The sequence below is a fragment of the Chlorocebus sabaeus genome, chromosome 7 (genome assembly GCF_047675955.1).
Source record: "Chlorocebus sabaeus isolate Y175 chromosome 7, mChlSab1.0.hap1, whole genome shotgun sequence".
In the NCBI taxonomy this organism is placed as follows: Eukaryota; Metazoa; Chordata; class Mammalia; order Primates; family Cercopithecidae; genus Chlorocebus; species Chlorocebus sabaeus.
In genome coordinates, this window is record NC_132910.1 from 36,013,822 (window position 1) to 36,026,662 (window position 12,841).

The window sequence follows — 12,841 nt, forward strand, 5'->3', positions numbered from 1 at the left end:
AGTTCAAAGGGGCGATAACATTTGCCGATGTTTTGGAGCTAATAAGGGCTGAGTTTGGATTGCACATCCTCAACATTCTGAATTGTTGGGCGCTTTTATTCCTAGGATTATTTCAGGCTCTATATCCTGCTCAGTGCTCTGTCTATTTGTATTTGCCTCCAGGGAATATTCTTTTTCCTCTATCCCAGTTCAACGCCCTCACTCCAGTTTCCTCTGTAAGCCATTCTCCCAAGGTGTCTGTGTGTTTACCACTCATAACTGAAGGTTGCCAAGATAGGATGGATTGGGTAGGGCCTGAGGGGGGAGAGGTTGTAGAAGAGGAAAGAACATGGCAGTGGAGACTTATGGCAGAATGAGCAACTTTAAAACTGAGCATTAGATGACATTTCTGTTTTGAAAACTGCATTGACCACCCTATCCCTGGAAATTCTGCAGTGACTGCCTTTGTCTAAAGGCCTAGAGCTCCCTGCCATCTCCAGCATCCTCACGTAGCTCCTGTACATGCACTCAGTAGTCAGATTGTGTTTTAAATAACTTCTTTAAAAACCTCATCACCAAATGCTGTTGATCATAATTTACCTACCAGTAAAATAGAGATGAGGTCCATTTGACCTGCTTCAATTGGGATTCTCTCTCAAGGATCTAATAAAAATGATGGAAGTTGAAATGTTTAAAAATATATGTGAAATGCTATACTCATGTAAGATATTACTCTTATTGTTGATGCTTTAATTGAAATCAAATTTAAAAAGGGACTCTTAACAGCCGATCAGAATCTACATGGAACTAACACCGGGATCTCCCAGGTAAGTGGCAAAACAATACGTATCTGATTTTAGGGATATACTTCTGATTTAGAAAATATGGGAGCTTCTTTTGTTTAAAGTTATCCTTCATATTATTAATAGTAGATTTTAGCAAAGATAAACTTTCCTAACAAAGAAGTATAACAGTGCTAAGATACTCAAGATAAATTAATAATTGTTTCTTTGTTTCAGATTATGTAATAATTGTTTCAGATTATGTAACTGAGATGTGACACACTGAGCAATAAATGAATGTATTGGCAAGCATGTGCTTTTCTAAACATGATTTTGCAAAGTGATTTGTCTTTTTAATTTTAGGAAACAGATATTGATGACAGATATGGAGATTTGGATTCCAGAACAGATTCTGATATTCCGGAAATTCCAGCATCCTCAGATAGAACCCCTGAGATTCTCAAGAAAGCTCTATCTGGTTTATCTTCCAGGTATGATTGGATGAAGATGAGTATATCTTAGTGCACAAGATAGGCTTTGAGGTTATCCTTGTCCATGTAAGAAATTTGGCTTTTTGTAAGTTTTCCAGGTATGGTATTAGGTGGTCAAAGAGGCCACCTAATATATGAGGTATAGTTCTATGTATTTAATGTGTATCCACCCTTAAAACCTTGTGAAGTACAAGAAAACCAAGGCTGAGAGGTTAATTGTTGAAGGCTACAGAGCTAGTAAGATACAGACCGGGGATTCTTGCCCTGGGCTGTCAGATTCTGAAGTCTATGATCTATTTCCCACGTCACGTTGCTTTTTCTGGTATTAGAACACCTAATAAAGAAAATTCCATAGTCTCTGTTCCCTATTTTTCAAATGCCAGACAGAAATAGGTATTTTTTTCTTTTTTCTTTTCTTTCTTTCTTTTTTAAATAAGATGGGGTTTCACCACATTGCCCAGGCTGGTCTTGAATTCCTGGGCTCGAGCAGTCTTCCCACTTTGGCCACCCAAAGTGCTGGGATTACAGGTGTAAGCCCTGGCACCAGACCAGTATTTTTTTTTTTCTTTTAACTGAGTTTAAGATTATTGTCTAAAACTCCACAACCCATTACTATTTTATATTTGTGCAACATTTAAAAATGTTTAATGACCACAAAATTTCAGCTAATTATATTACCCTTCATTGTATACTTTAGTAATATGAATTATAAAATTTATAAAAGCAAAATAAACCTGAGCTTTTGTCCAGATTAATGTATGAAATGTTACACATTGGTATAGAAAGAACAATGTTTCCCCAACTTTTTGACACTATGACACAGTGAGAGATACGTTGTATACCACATTCCAAGACACACAAATGTATATTTTAACTGCTGCAAAAATGTTATGAAACAGTTCTTCCCATTACTGTGATACCCTCTGATTTCTTTTCTGTTTGATGCTGTTCTATGTTATTGAACAAAAAATGCTACATGTAACTTACTCAATGGATTTTACTACCCTTGGGTCATAGCCTGCAGTCTGAAAACCACTAGTTTAGTTGTATCTAGTAAATGTAATATGAATTTTTCTTTTTTTTACTTTGTAAGGGATAACTATATTAGAATAGATTGGTTAAAAGCAACATTTTCATACTTTTTGACCAATAGAACATATATTTGATCTGCTATTAAAAGCATGATTATTTTAATAGTTCTTGTTCCCAGTTGTTTTCATGACCCAATTCACAGATGTAACTTTGTGTTAAAATCTCATCAAATCTATCTCAGACCTGAAATTTTGTGTAGTTGATGTTCTATAAGAATGATGCCAGATTTGTATGTGTCATTCATAAGATCTTCCTTAATCATGAAGTTTTTTTTTTCTGATATAAAGTAACAATAGCAAATACTAGCAGCTAATATTTATTTAGCATTTACTATGTACTAGCATTGCTTCAGGCACTTTACATGTGTTAACTAATACTCTCACGGCAACCTCATAACACAAGTATATAAATGTGGAAACATAGACAGATACTATATATCAAGGTTCATGTAGCTAGTAAGTTATGGAACCACATTCTGAACCTAAGTACTGTGGCTTCAATGCCTGTGTTCTTATCTATACTATTTATGAGTGCATTGGTTTTAGAACATGAACAATAGACAGTATAATGGTTTCAATCTTCTCAAGAAACTTTTCTACAAAGATTACAAGAATGTTTTACATGTAATCTGTTTTATACATTTTTATCCTGTTTTTAGTCTAATATTGAAAACAGACTGTCTTGATAGTTAATAAGGATATCTAGGAATTGAACTCAGCTCTGCACCAAGCAGACCTAATAGACATCTACAGAACTCTCCACCCCAAATCAACAGAATATACATTCTTCTTAGCACCACATCACACTTCTTCCAAAATTGACTACATAGTTGGAAGTAAAGCACTCCTTAGCAAATGTACAAGAACAGAAATTATAACAAACTGTCTCTCAGACCATAGTGCAATCAAAGTAGAACTCAGGATTAAGAAACTCACTCAAAACCGCTCAACTGCATGGAAACTGAACAACCTGCTCCTGAATGACTACTGGGTACATAACGAAATGAAGGCAGAAATAAAGATGTTCTTTGAAACCAATGAGAACAAAGACAGATGTTCTTTGAAACCAGTGAGAACAAAAACACAACATACCAGAATCTCTGGGACACATTAAAAGCAGTGTGTTGAGGGAAATTTATACCACTAAATGCCCACAAGAGAAAGCAGGAAAGATCTAAAATTGACACCCTGACATCACAATTAAAAGAACTAGGGAAGCAAGAGCAAACACATTCAAAAGCTAGCAGAAGGCAAGAAATAACTAAGATCAGAGCAGAATTGAAGGAAATAGAGACACAAAAAACCCTTCAAAAAATCAATGAATCCAGGAGCTGGTTTTTTGAGCTAGCAAGACTAATAAAGAAGAAAAGAGAGAAGAATCAAATAGACGCAATAAAAAATGATAAAGGGGATATCACCACTGATCCCACAGAAATACAAACTACCATCAGAGAATACTATAAACACCTCTATGCAAATAAAACAGAAAATGTAGAAGAAATGGATACATTCCTGGACACATACACCCTCCGAAGTCTAAACCAGGAAGAAATTGAATCCCTGAATAGACCAATAACAGTTTCTGAAATTGAAGCAATAATTAATAGCCTACCAACCAAAAAAAGTCCAGGACCAGAAGGATTCACAGCCGAATTCTACCAGAGGTATAAGGAGTTGCTGGTACCATTATTTCTGAAACTACTCCAATCAATAGAAAAAGAGGGAATCCTCCCTAATTCATTTTATGAGGCCAACATTATCCTGATACCAAAGCCTGGCAGAGACACAACAAAAAAAGAGAATTTTAGACCAGTATCCCTGATGAACATCAATGCAAAGATCCTCAATAAAATACTGGCAAACTGAATCCAGCAGCACATCAAAAAGCTTATCCACCATGATCAAGTGGGCTTCATCCCTGGGGTGCAAGGCTGGTTCAACATATGCAAATCAATAAACGTAATCCAGCATATAAACAGAACCAAAGACAAAAACCACATGATTATCTCAATAGATGCAGAAAAGGCCTTTGACAAAATTCAACAGCCCTTCATGCTAAAAACGCTCAATAAACTTGGTATTGATGGGATGTATCTCAAAATAATAAGAGCTATTTATGACAAACCCACAGCCAATATCATACCAAATGGGCAAAAACTGGAAAAATTCCCTTTGAAAACTGGCACAAGACAGGGATGCCCTCTCTCACCACTCCTATTCAACATAGTGTTGGAAGTTCTGGCTAGGGCAATCAGGCAAGAGAAAGAAATAAAGGGTATTCAATTAGGAAAAGAGGAAATCAAATTGTCCCTGTTTTCAGATGACATGATTGTATATTTAGAAAACCCCATCGTCTCAGCCCAAAATCTCCTTAAGCTGACAAGCAACTTCATCAAAGTCTCAGGATACAAAATCAATGTGCAGAAATCACAAGCATTCCTGTACACCAATAACAGACAAACAGCCAAATCATGAGTGAACTCCCATTGCTTCAAAGAGAATAAAATACATAGGAATCCAACTTACAAGGGATGTGAAGGACCTCTTTATGGAGAACTACAAACCACTGCTCAATGAAATAAAAGAGGACACAAACACATGGAAGAACATTCCATGCTTATTAATAGGAAGAATCAATATTGTGAAAATGGCCATACTGCCCAAGGTAATTTATAGATTCAATGCCATCCCCATTAAGCTACCAATGACTTCCTTCACAGAATTGAAAAAAACTACTTTAAAGCTCATATGGAACCAAAAAGAGCCCACATTGCCAAGACAGTCTGAAGCCAAAAGAACAAAGCTGGAGGCATCACACTACCTGACTTCAAACTCTACTACAAGGCTACAGTAACCAAAACAGCATGGTACTGGTACCAAAACAGAAATATAGACCAGTGGAACTGAATAGAGCCCTTGGAAATAATACCACACATCTACAACCATCTGATCTTTGACAAGCGTGACAAAAACAAGAAATGGGGAAAGGATTCCCTATTTGATAAATGGTGCTGGGAAAACTGGCTAGCCATATGTAAAAAGCTGAAACTGGATCCCTTCTTTACACCTTATACAAAAATTAATTCAAGATGGTTGAAGACTTAAATGTTAAACCTAAAACCATAAAAACCCTAGAAGAAAACCTAGGCAATACCATTCAGGACATAGACATGGGCAAGGACTTCATGAGTAAAACACCGAAAGCAATGGCAACAAAAGCCAAAATTGACAAATGGGATCTAATTAAACTAAAGAACTTCTGCATAGCAAAAGAAACTACCATCAGAGTGAACAGGCAACCTACACAATGGGAGTACATTTTTACAATCTACCCATCTGACAAAGGGCTAATATCCAGAATCTACAAAGAGCTTAAACACATTTACAAGAAGAAAATCAAACAACCCCATCAAAAACTGGGCAAAGAATATGAACAGACACTTTTCAAAAGAAGACATTTATGCAACCAACAGACACATGAAATGATGCTCATCATCACTGGCCATCAGAGAAATGCAAATCAAAACCACAATGAACTATCTCACACCAGTTAGCATGGCAATCATTAAAAAGTCAGGAAACAGCAGGTGCTGGAGAGGATGTGGAGAAATAGGAACAGTTTTACACTGTTGGTGGGACTGTAAACTAGTTCAACCATTGTGGAAGACAGTGTGGCAATTCCTCAAGGATCTAGAACTAGAAATACCATTTGACCCAGCCATCCCATTACTGGGCATATACCCAAAGGATTATAAATCATGCTGCTATAAAGACACATGCATATGTATGTTTATTGAGGCACTGATCACAATAGCAAAGACGTGGAACCAACCCAAATGTCCATCAATGATAGACTGGATTAAGAAAATGTGGCACATATACACCATGGAATACTATGCAGCCACAAAAAAGGATGAGTTCATGTCCTTTTTAGGGACATGGATGAAGCTAGAAACCATCATTCTGAGCAAAATATCACAAGGACAGAAAGCCAAACACCACATGTTCTCACTCATAGGTGGGAATTGAACAACGAGAACACTTGGACACGGTGGGGAACATCACAAACTGGGGTCTGCGTGGGGTGGGGGGTGTCAGGGAGGGGATAGCAGTAGGAGATATACCTAATGTAAATGACTAGTTAACGGGTGTAGCACATCAACATGGCACATGTATACATATGTAACAAACCTTCACGTTGTGCACATGTACCCTAGAACTTAAGGTATAATAATAATAATAAAAAAAAGAAAAGAGATTGTCCTGCAAAGACTTAGAATTTGTAGATACATAGGATTAAAACTAGTAATTACATAAGAAATGTACATTACTTGTGGGGAAAAAAATCCTGTAATTCTCCTACCAAGACATTAATATTTAGAATACTTTGGTGTTTACTCTTTGAGGCTTTTTTTTTGGTGCTGTATGTGTGTGTGTGTGTGTGTGTGTGTGTGTATGGATGTGTGTAAGGCAAAAATGAGATTGTACTGTTTTCTACCTTACTGTTTTCATTTTCATTCCATAGTGTTATTAGGAACAACATTTTATGTAGGATCCTAAATATATTTCAGAAACATTTTTAATATCTATGACATATTTTGTTGTATGGCTGTAGTCTAGTTTATCCAACTGACCACCTATTGCTGGGCATTTAGTTTATTACTAAATGTTCACAATTAAAAATACCTCTACATTAAACATTTTTCTTTGTAGCTCACTTTGGTTTAACATCCATTAATTATTTCTTTAGGATAAAGTCCTAAAGGGAAATCGCTTGGTCAAGGTTTATGCCCTCCCCTTACTTTTTTTTTAAACAGGGTTTTCCCCTATTGCCTAGACTGGAGTGCAGTGGTGCAGTCTCAACTCCGTGCAACCTCTACCTCTCAGGCTCAAGCAATCCTCCTACCTCAGCCACCCAAGTAACTGGGACTACAGGCGTGAGCCACCATGCCTGGTTAATTTTTGTATTTTTTATAGAGACAGGATTTTGCCTTGGCTTGTTGTCCTTTATTTACCTCTGACTAGATTTGTGACCTAGCCCAGTTTCCTAATCCATCCATTAATCCGCAAACAGTTGTATCTGTACAACTACATGGAGCCTTTCAGCCATAGCATTTTTGACTCTACACTCATTTTCAGTTCTGCCCCATGCTCAAGCTCTCATGAGAAGTTTATGTCTACATAGTTTGTTAATAAGGGAAATAAAGTTGAATGAGTGCAATTTGACTACCTTATGAAGAAATTGGAAACTGGAAAAAAATATATGTTGTTGGTATGTTGCTATTTTAGATCCTGTGTGCAGAAATGATATGATAAAAGGAGTATTTGAAAAGAGTGTTTGTTGGAAGTGTTTAAATTATATTGGAGAGTGGTTGAAAGCAAGGAATGTAATCTTTTTTTTTTTTTTTTAAGAGACAGTATCTTGCTCTGCCACCCGGGCAGGAGTGCAGTGGCACAATCATGGCTCACTGCAGCCTTGACCTCCTGTGCTCAAGTATTCTTCCCACCTCAGCCCCGACATGCCCTGCCTCCTCTCCCCCTCCCCACTGCCACTGCCCCTCAGTAGCTGGGACCACAGGCAGGCGAGTACCACCACGCCCAGCTGATTTTTGCTTTTTTTGTAGAGCTCGGTTTTTACCATGTTGCCCAGGCTGGTCTCAAACTCCAGGGCTGAAGTGATTCTATATCTTATGAAGGCAGCTAATATTTCTGTCCTAAGAAGAGAATGAGGGCTGGGCATGGTGGCTCACACCTGAAATCCCAGCACTTTGGGAGGCCAAGGCAGGAAGATCACTTGAGCCCAGGAGTTAGAGACCAGCCTGAGCAAGATAGTGAGACCCTGTCTCTATTTTTATAAAAAAGGGAGTGAGGACTTGTGCTTAGAATACACTGCATATATGTTACTGGACTTTAAGTTGAATCAAAATCTCTTGTAACATAATTTAAGTGCTACCAGTTGAATAAAAATCAGAAAAGTCCTAAAGAAAAACAGCAACAATTCTAAATATAGATGTCATCATTTGTGTATAAGAGCATTCAGAAATCACTATCCATGTATTTGAATTACTCTGGATTTTCATACAAGGCTGCCAGTAGTTTATATGACATGGTCACACAAGGAGTGATATTTGTATGGCACACTGGGGGTGAAGTGTGAGGCTTGTGGTGGTGGTGGGGTGCATGAATGCTACTTGGTTTTTGTTTTTGTTGTTTGTTATTATATAAAGTGAAGTAGTGGAATCTTACAGTTAAGGAAAATTCATGAATCTGGCAAATCAATACTGAAACCACAAAAAAAAACCTTAAGAACACATTAAATACTAACTTTCCGTTTTCTTTGTAGGTGGAAAAACTGGTGGATACGTGGAATTCTCACTCTAACTATGATCTCGTTGTTTTTCCTGATCATCTATATGGGATCCTTCATGCTGATGCTTCTTGTAAGTGTTTGACTTTTCCCTGAGTGTCTCTTGCTTTGTTTTTCAACATTTATATATGACTGAAGTAATTTGAGCATATCATAACAAATAAGTTAATTCAACACTCAGTCGTAGCATATTTAGTTCCTTTAAGCGTCTCTTATTTCACGATGATCTGACTTAATCTTTTCTGTTTGCAAAATGACTATTCAATGTGTTCATTCAGCAGAGACCAAATTTGTGTAACAGGTACATGTCTATGTGTCTGACATTGTGCCAAGCATATTTTATAAAAGATATGACATGAGCCTGAGACCTCGTCTCTACAGAAAATTTTAAAAAATAAGCTAGATGGTGGTGGTTCATGGCTGTAGTCCCAGCTACTGGGGAGGCTGAAGTGGGAGGATCACTTGAGCCCGGGAGGTCGAGGCTGCTGTGAGCTGTGATTGTACTACTGTACTCCAGCCTGGGCAACAGAGTGAAACCATCTCACAAAAAAAAAAAAAAAAAAAGAAATATACACACGTAACATGAACATGTGACTATTAGCTAGATCCCTGATTTCAAGGAACTCAGTGTAATGGCAGAAACACAAGTAACCATATGAATAAAAGTATGATAAATAAGCAAGATAAGTTCTATGATAGAACATGTTAGGAGTGCACAGTAGAAAAGCACCTAATCCAGTCTGAGGGAGAGATGAGGAGGGGCTTCCAGAAGAGACAGTACCGAATACTCCTGAATACTGGACAGGGAAAGGAATTCCAAAGTGGAGACATCCTGGGCCGGCCAAGGAGGGAGTGAGAGGATGCGGTCCATTGGAAGATCTGCAAGTTGTACGTGTAGAGGGTGTCTTTGTAGGGCACTGGAGAGGCAAGGAAAAACCATTCTGGGAGTTTTGGATTTTGGTGTGTGTGGGAAGCTCAACAAGTCAGGAAGCCAAACAAGTATTTTAACCCTTCATTCATTCGCGTAACAAATGCTTCCAAGATGCCTGCTATATGCCAGGCATTACATTAGTTCTATGGATGATACAGTGGTACTGAGAAAAATGTACCTCTCTCTGCCCTCATGGAGCATACTATCTGCACTTTAAAGAGTTGATTATTTACAGTCAGATGCCACCTGACGACATTTTGGTCCGTGATGGACAACTATACAATAGAAATCCTATAAGATTATAATGGAGCCAAAAAATTCCTATTGCCTCGTGATTTTATTCCAATTGCCAACTGTATTCAGTAAAGTAACATGTTGTACAAATTTGTAGCCTAGGACCAATAGGCTATACCATATAGACTAGATGTATAGGAGGCCATACCATCTAGGTTTGTGTAAGTATATTCTATGATGTTGGCACAACAACAAAATTGCCTAACGATGCATTTCTCAGAACATACCCCTGTTGTTAAGCAACACACGACTATATATAATCACAAACTACAATAAGCATTTGAAAAAAAGAACAATACTAAGAGAGCAAAGGCGGAGTTGGGAGCCTTTGCAGAGGCACAGTGCCAAGCACATGGGCTGCGATCTGAAGGCTGAGTGGGAATCAGCGAGGTAAAGGATGGAGTCTGGGGGAGGACCATCACAGGCAGAGGATTCCTGTGTGCAAAAGCCCAGATATTTAAAGCATGAAACATTCGAAGCCCACAAGTGTTGGAACCAAGGAGAAATGCATTTGTTCAGTGCACTCATCAAGCACTTAGGCAGTGCTGAGCATGGTTTGACAGCACACAGTGAGAGCCTGCTCTCTGGGGTGCCCTGTGGCCTTCTTTATTAGTATTATCATCGTTATTACTTTTTCTCATTCCTTCTCAGTTAATCCAGGCTCTTCTTATGTTCTCATCTCCTTCATCTCTGGTTTCTCTTGCCCGCTTAGAAATGTGTTAATCCATTTTGCCAGTCTCCCTCCATGTTCGATTATATTCGTAGCTCATAAGCTTATGAGCTATATGATATGGTTTTCCTTTTATTTTATAAAAGAATAAGTTTTGATGTGAAATTAGACATGATGAAAAAATTCTATCAGCTCTTGAAGCCACTTAAAGTGGCTTTTATAAGCACCTCGAAGCCTCTTTCACTTCTCTTCTTGTCCTCTCATTAATTTTGCACTTCCTTGGGGAAATCAAGTAATGAAAATGAGAAGAAGTTAATTTCTTTTTCTGCTAATTTGCTAAGATCTGAAAGTGCTGTTTCTCACAAAGGAAAAATGGATAATAAATAGGATAGACTTAATGTGAGGGCAGAGGAAGCTGAGCTTGAAAGCCAAGTGGGCAGGCGTGGGCAATTGTCTGGGTTTGATTCCAGGAAGAGGCCCCCCAGCTCCCAGTCTTCTGTCGCTGAACGTGCCAAGGACTAAAATGACCACCACTGGCCCTGGGACTTGGGCATTTAAGAAGCAAGTGTCTGCAGAGCACTTTTCAGTGCTCTGGTGGTGAGTGGGCAGGCTCGAGGAAGAAGGGAGCAAGTGAGAGCAGGGAGTTACACAAGGCTTTGTGGGTGGAGGGACCTTTGAGTATGGCCTTGAGCCGTGTATCAGGGTGGAGGCAGCACTGTGAGCAAAGGTCCAAGTGGCGAAAAGTGCCACTTGGACCTTTGCTCACAGCGTTCCCTGGGTGACAGAAAAAGGTGCTTCTTCCTTGAGCACAGGGCCGAAAAATAATTAGAGATCAGATTCTGGAGGGCCTTGCAATACTATGTGAAGAAGTTTGAGTTTTATTTGGGAAGCAGTGAGGAGAAGTATTTTGGGAGAATTTATCTGGAATTAAGAATTAAGAATTTATTTGGGAGAAGTAAGGAGTAAGAAGAAAATTTTGATCTAAGATATCAGAAACCACCAATATCCTAGATACACTGACTTAGGCAGGTTTGGTGGGTTCCCCTGTGATTTACATGTTTCTCCAAACTGAACTGTTGAGTATAACAACTACAGCAAGAATTTGTGGATAAAAACTATTTTCTAACCACTCTTTATGACAAAATTGAAGACGGTTTTAAAGGCATGCATGCATACATTTGGATTCTGATTTTTAAAGAGAACCATAAGTGTGCCTACAGTACCTGAGTTTTTTAATTTTTTTCTACTATGAAAGGAAAATATGATCTTATTACAAGTTATTTGCTTCAATTCGTGAGTTTAATTAAAGAAGAAAATAAGAATATTAAAGATCTGGCCAGGTGCAGTGGCTCATGCCTGTAATCCCAGCACTTTGGGAGGCCAAAGCAGGTGGATCATTTGAGGTCGGGAGTTCGAGACCAGCCTGGCCAAAATGGTGAAACCCCGTCTCTATTAAAAATACAAAAATTAGCTGGCTGGTAGTGGCATGTGCCTATAATCTGAGCTACTTGGGAGGCTGAGGCAGGAGAATCACTTGATCCTGGGAGGTGGAGGTTGCAGTGAGCAGAGATCGCGCCACTGCACTCCAGTCTGGGCGACAGAGTGAGATCCTGTCTCAAAAAAAGCAAAAAAGAATATTAAAGATCTAAGTAAAGTAGGTTTGAACTGTTATTGGTTATTTAAGTTTATTACATACACATACATGCATATATATATACATATAATGTTTATGTGATATTTATGTTAAGAGGATATGGATGATTCACACATACAGTTGGTACTCAATTGATATTACTTTATGTGTTTTAAAACCTTATTTCTATTCCTATTCTTAACTAGATCATTTATATTTTGAGAAGGACACATTGTATCTAGCTTGCGGTTGCCTTAAATGTCAGCACTCAAAAATGACTAATTCAATATAGTTTCATTAAAAACTTCTAGGAGGCCAGGCACAGTAACTCACACCTGTAATCTCAGCACTTTGGGAGGGCGAGGTGGGCAGATTGCTTGAGGTCAGAAGTTCAAGACCAGCCTAGCCAACATGGTGAAACCCTCAATTTTGCACTTCCAAAATCTCTACTCAAAATACAAAAAATTAGCTGGATGTGGTAGCGCACACCTATAGTCCTAGCTACTCAGGTGACCGAGGCAAGAGAATCACTTGAACCCAAGAGGCAGAGGTTTCAGTGAGCCGAGATGGCGCCACTGCACTCCAGCCTGGGAGACAGCATGA

General features: G+C 38.5%; 1 protein-coding gene across 1 annotated transcript in view; it reads left to right on the forward strand.

Annotated features, from left to right (window-relative positions):
• The window catches only part of CDS1 (CDP-diacylglycerol synthase 1), a 73,677-nt gene that overhangs the window by 19,701 nt on the left and 41,135 nt on the right, over window positions 1-12,841 (forward strand). Inside the window, exons 2-3 of the mRNA XM_007999118.3 lie at window positions 1,125-1,252; window positions 8,687-8,783. Coding sequence (XP_007997309.1) covers window positions 1,125-1,252; window positions 8,687-8,783 — 225 coding nt within the window. The remainder of the gene's footprint in view (window positions 1-1,124; window positions 1,253-8,686; window positions 8,784-12,841) is intronic.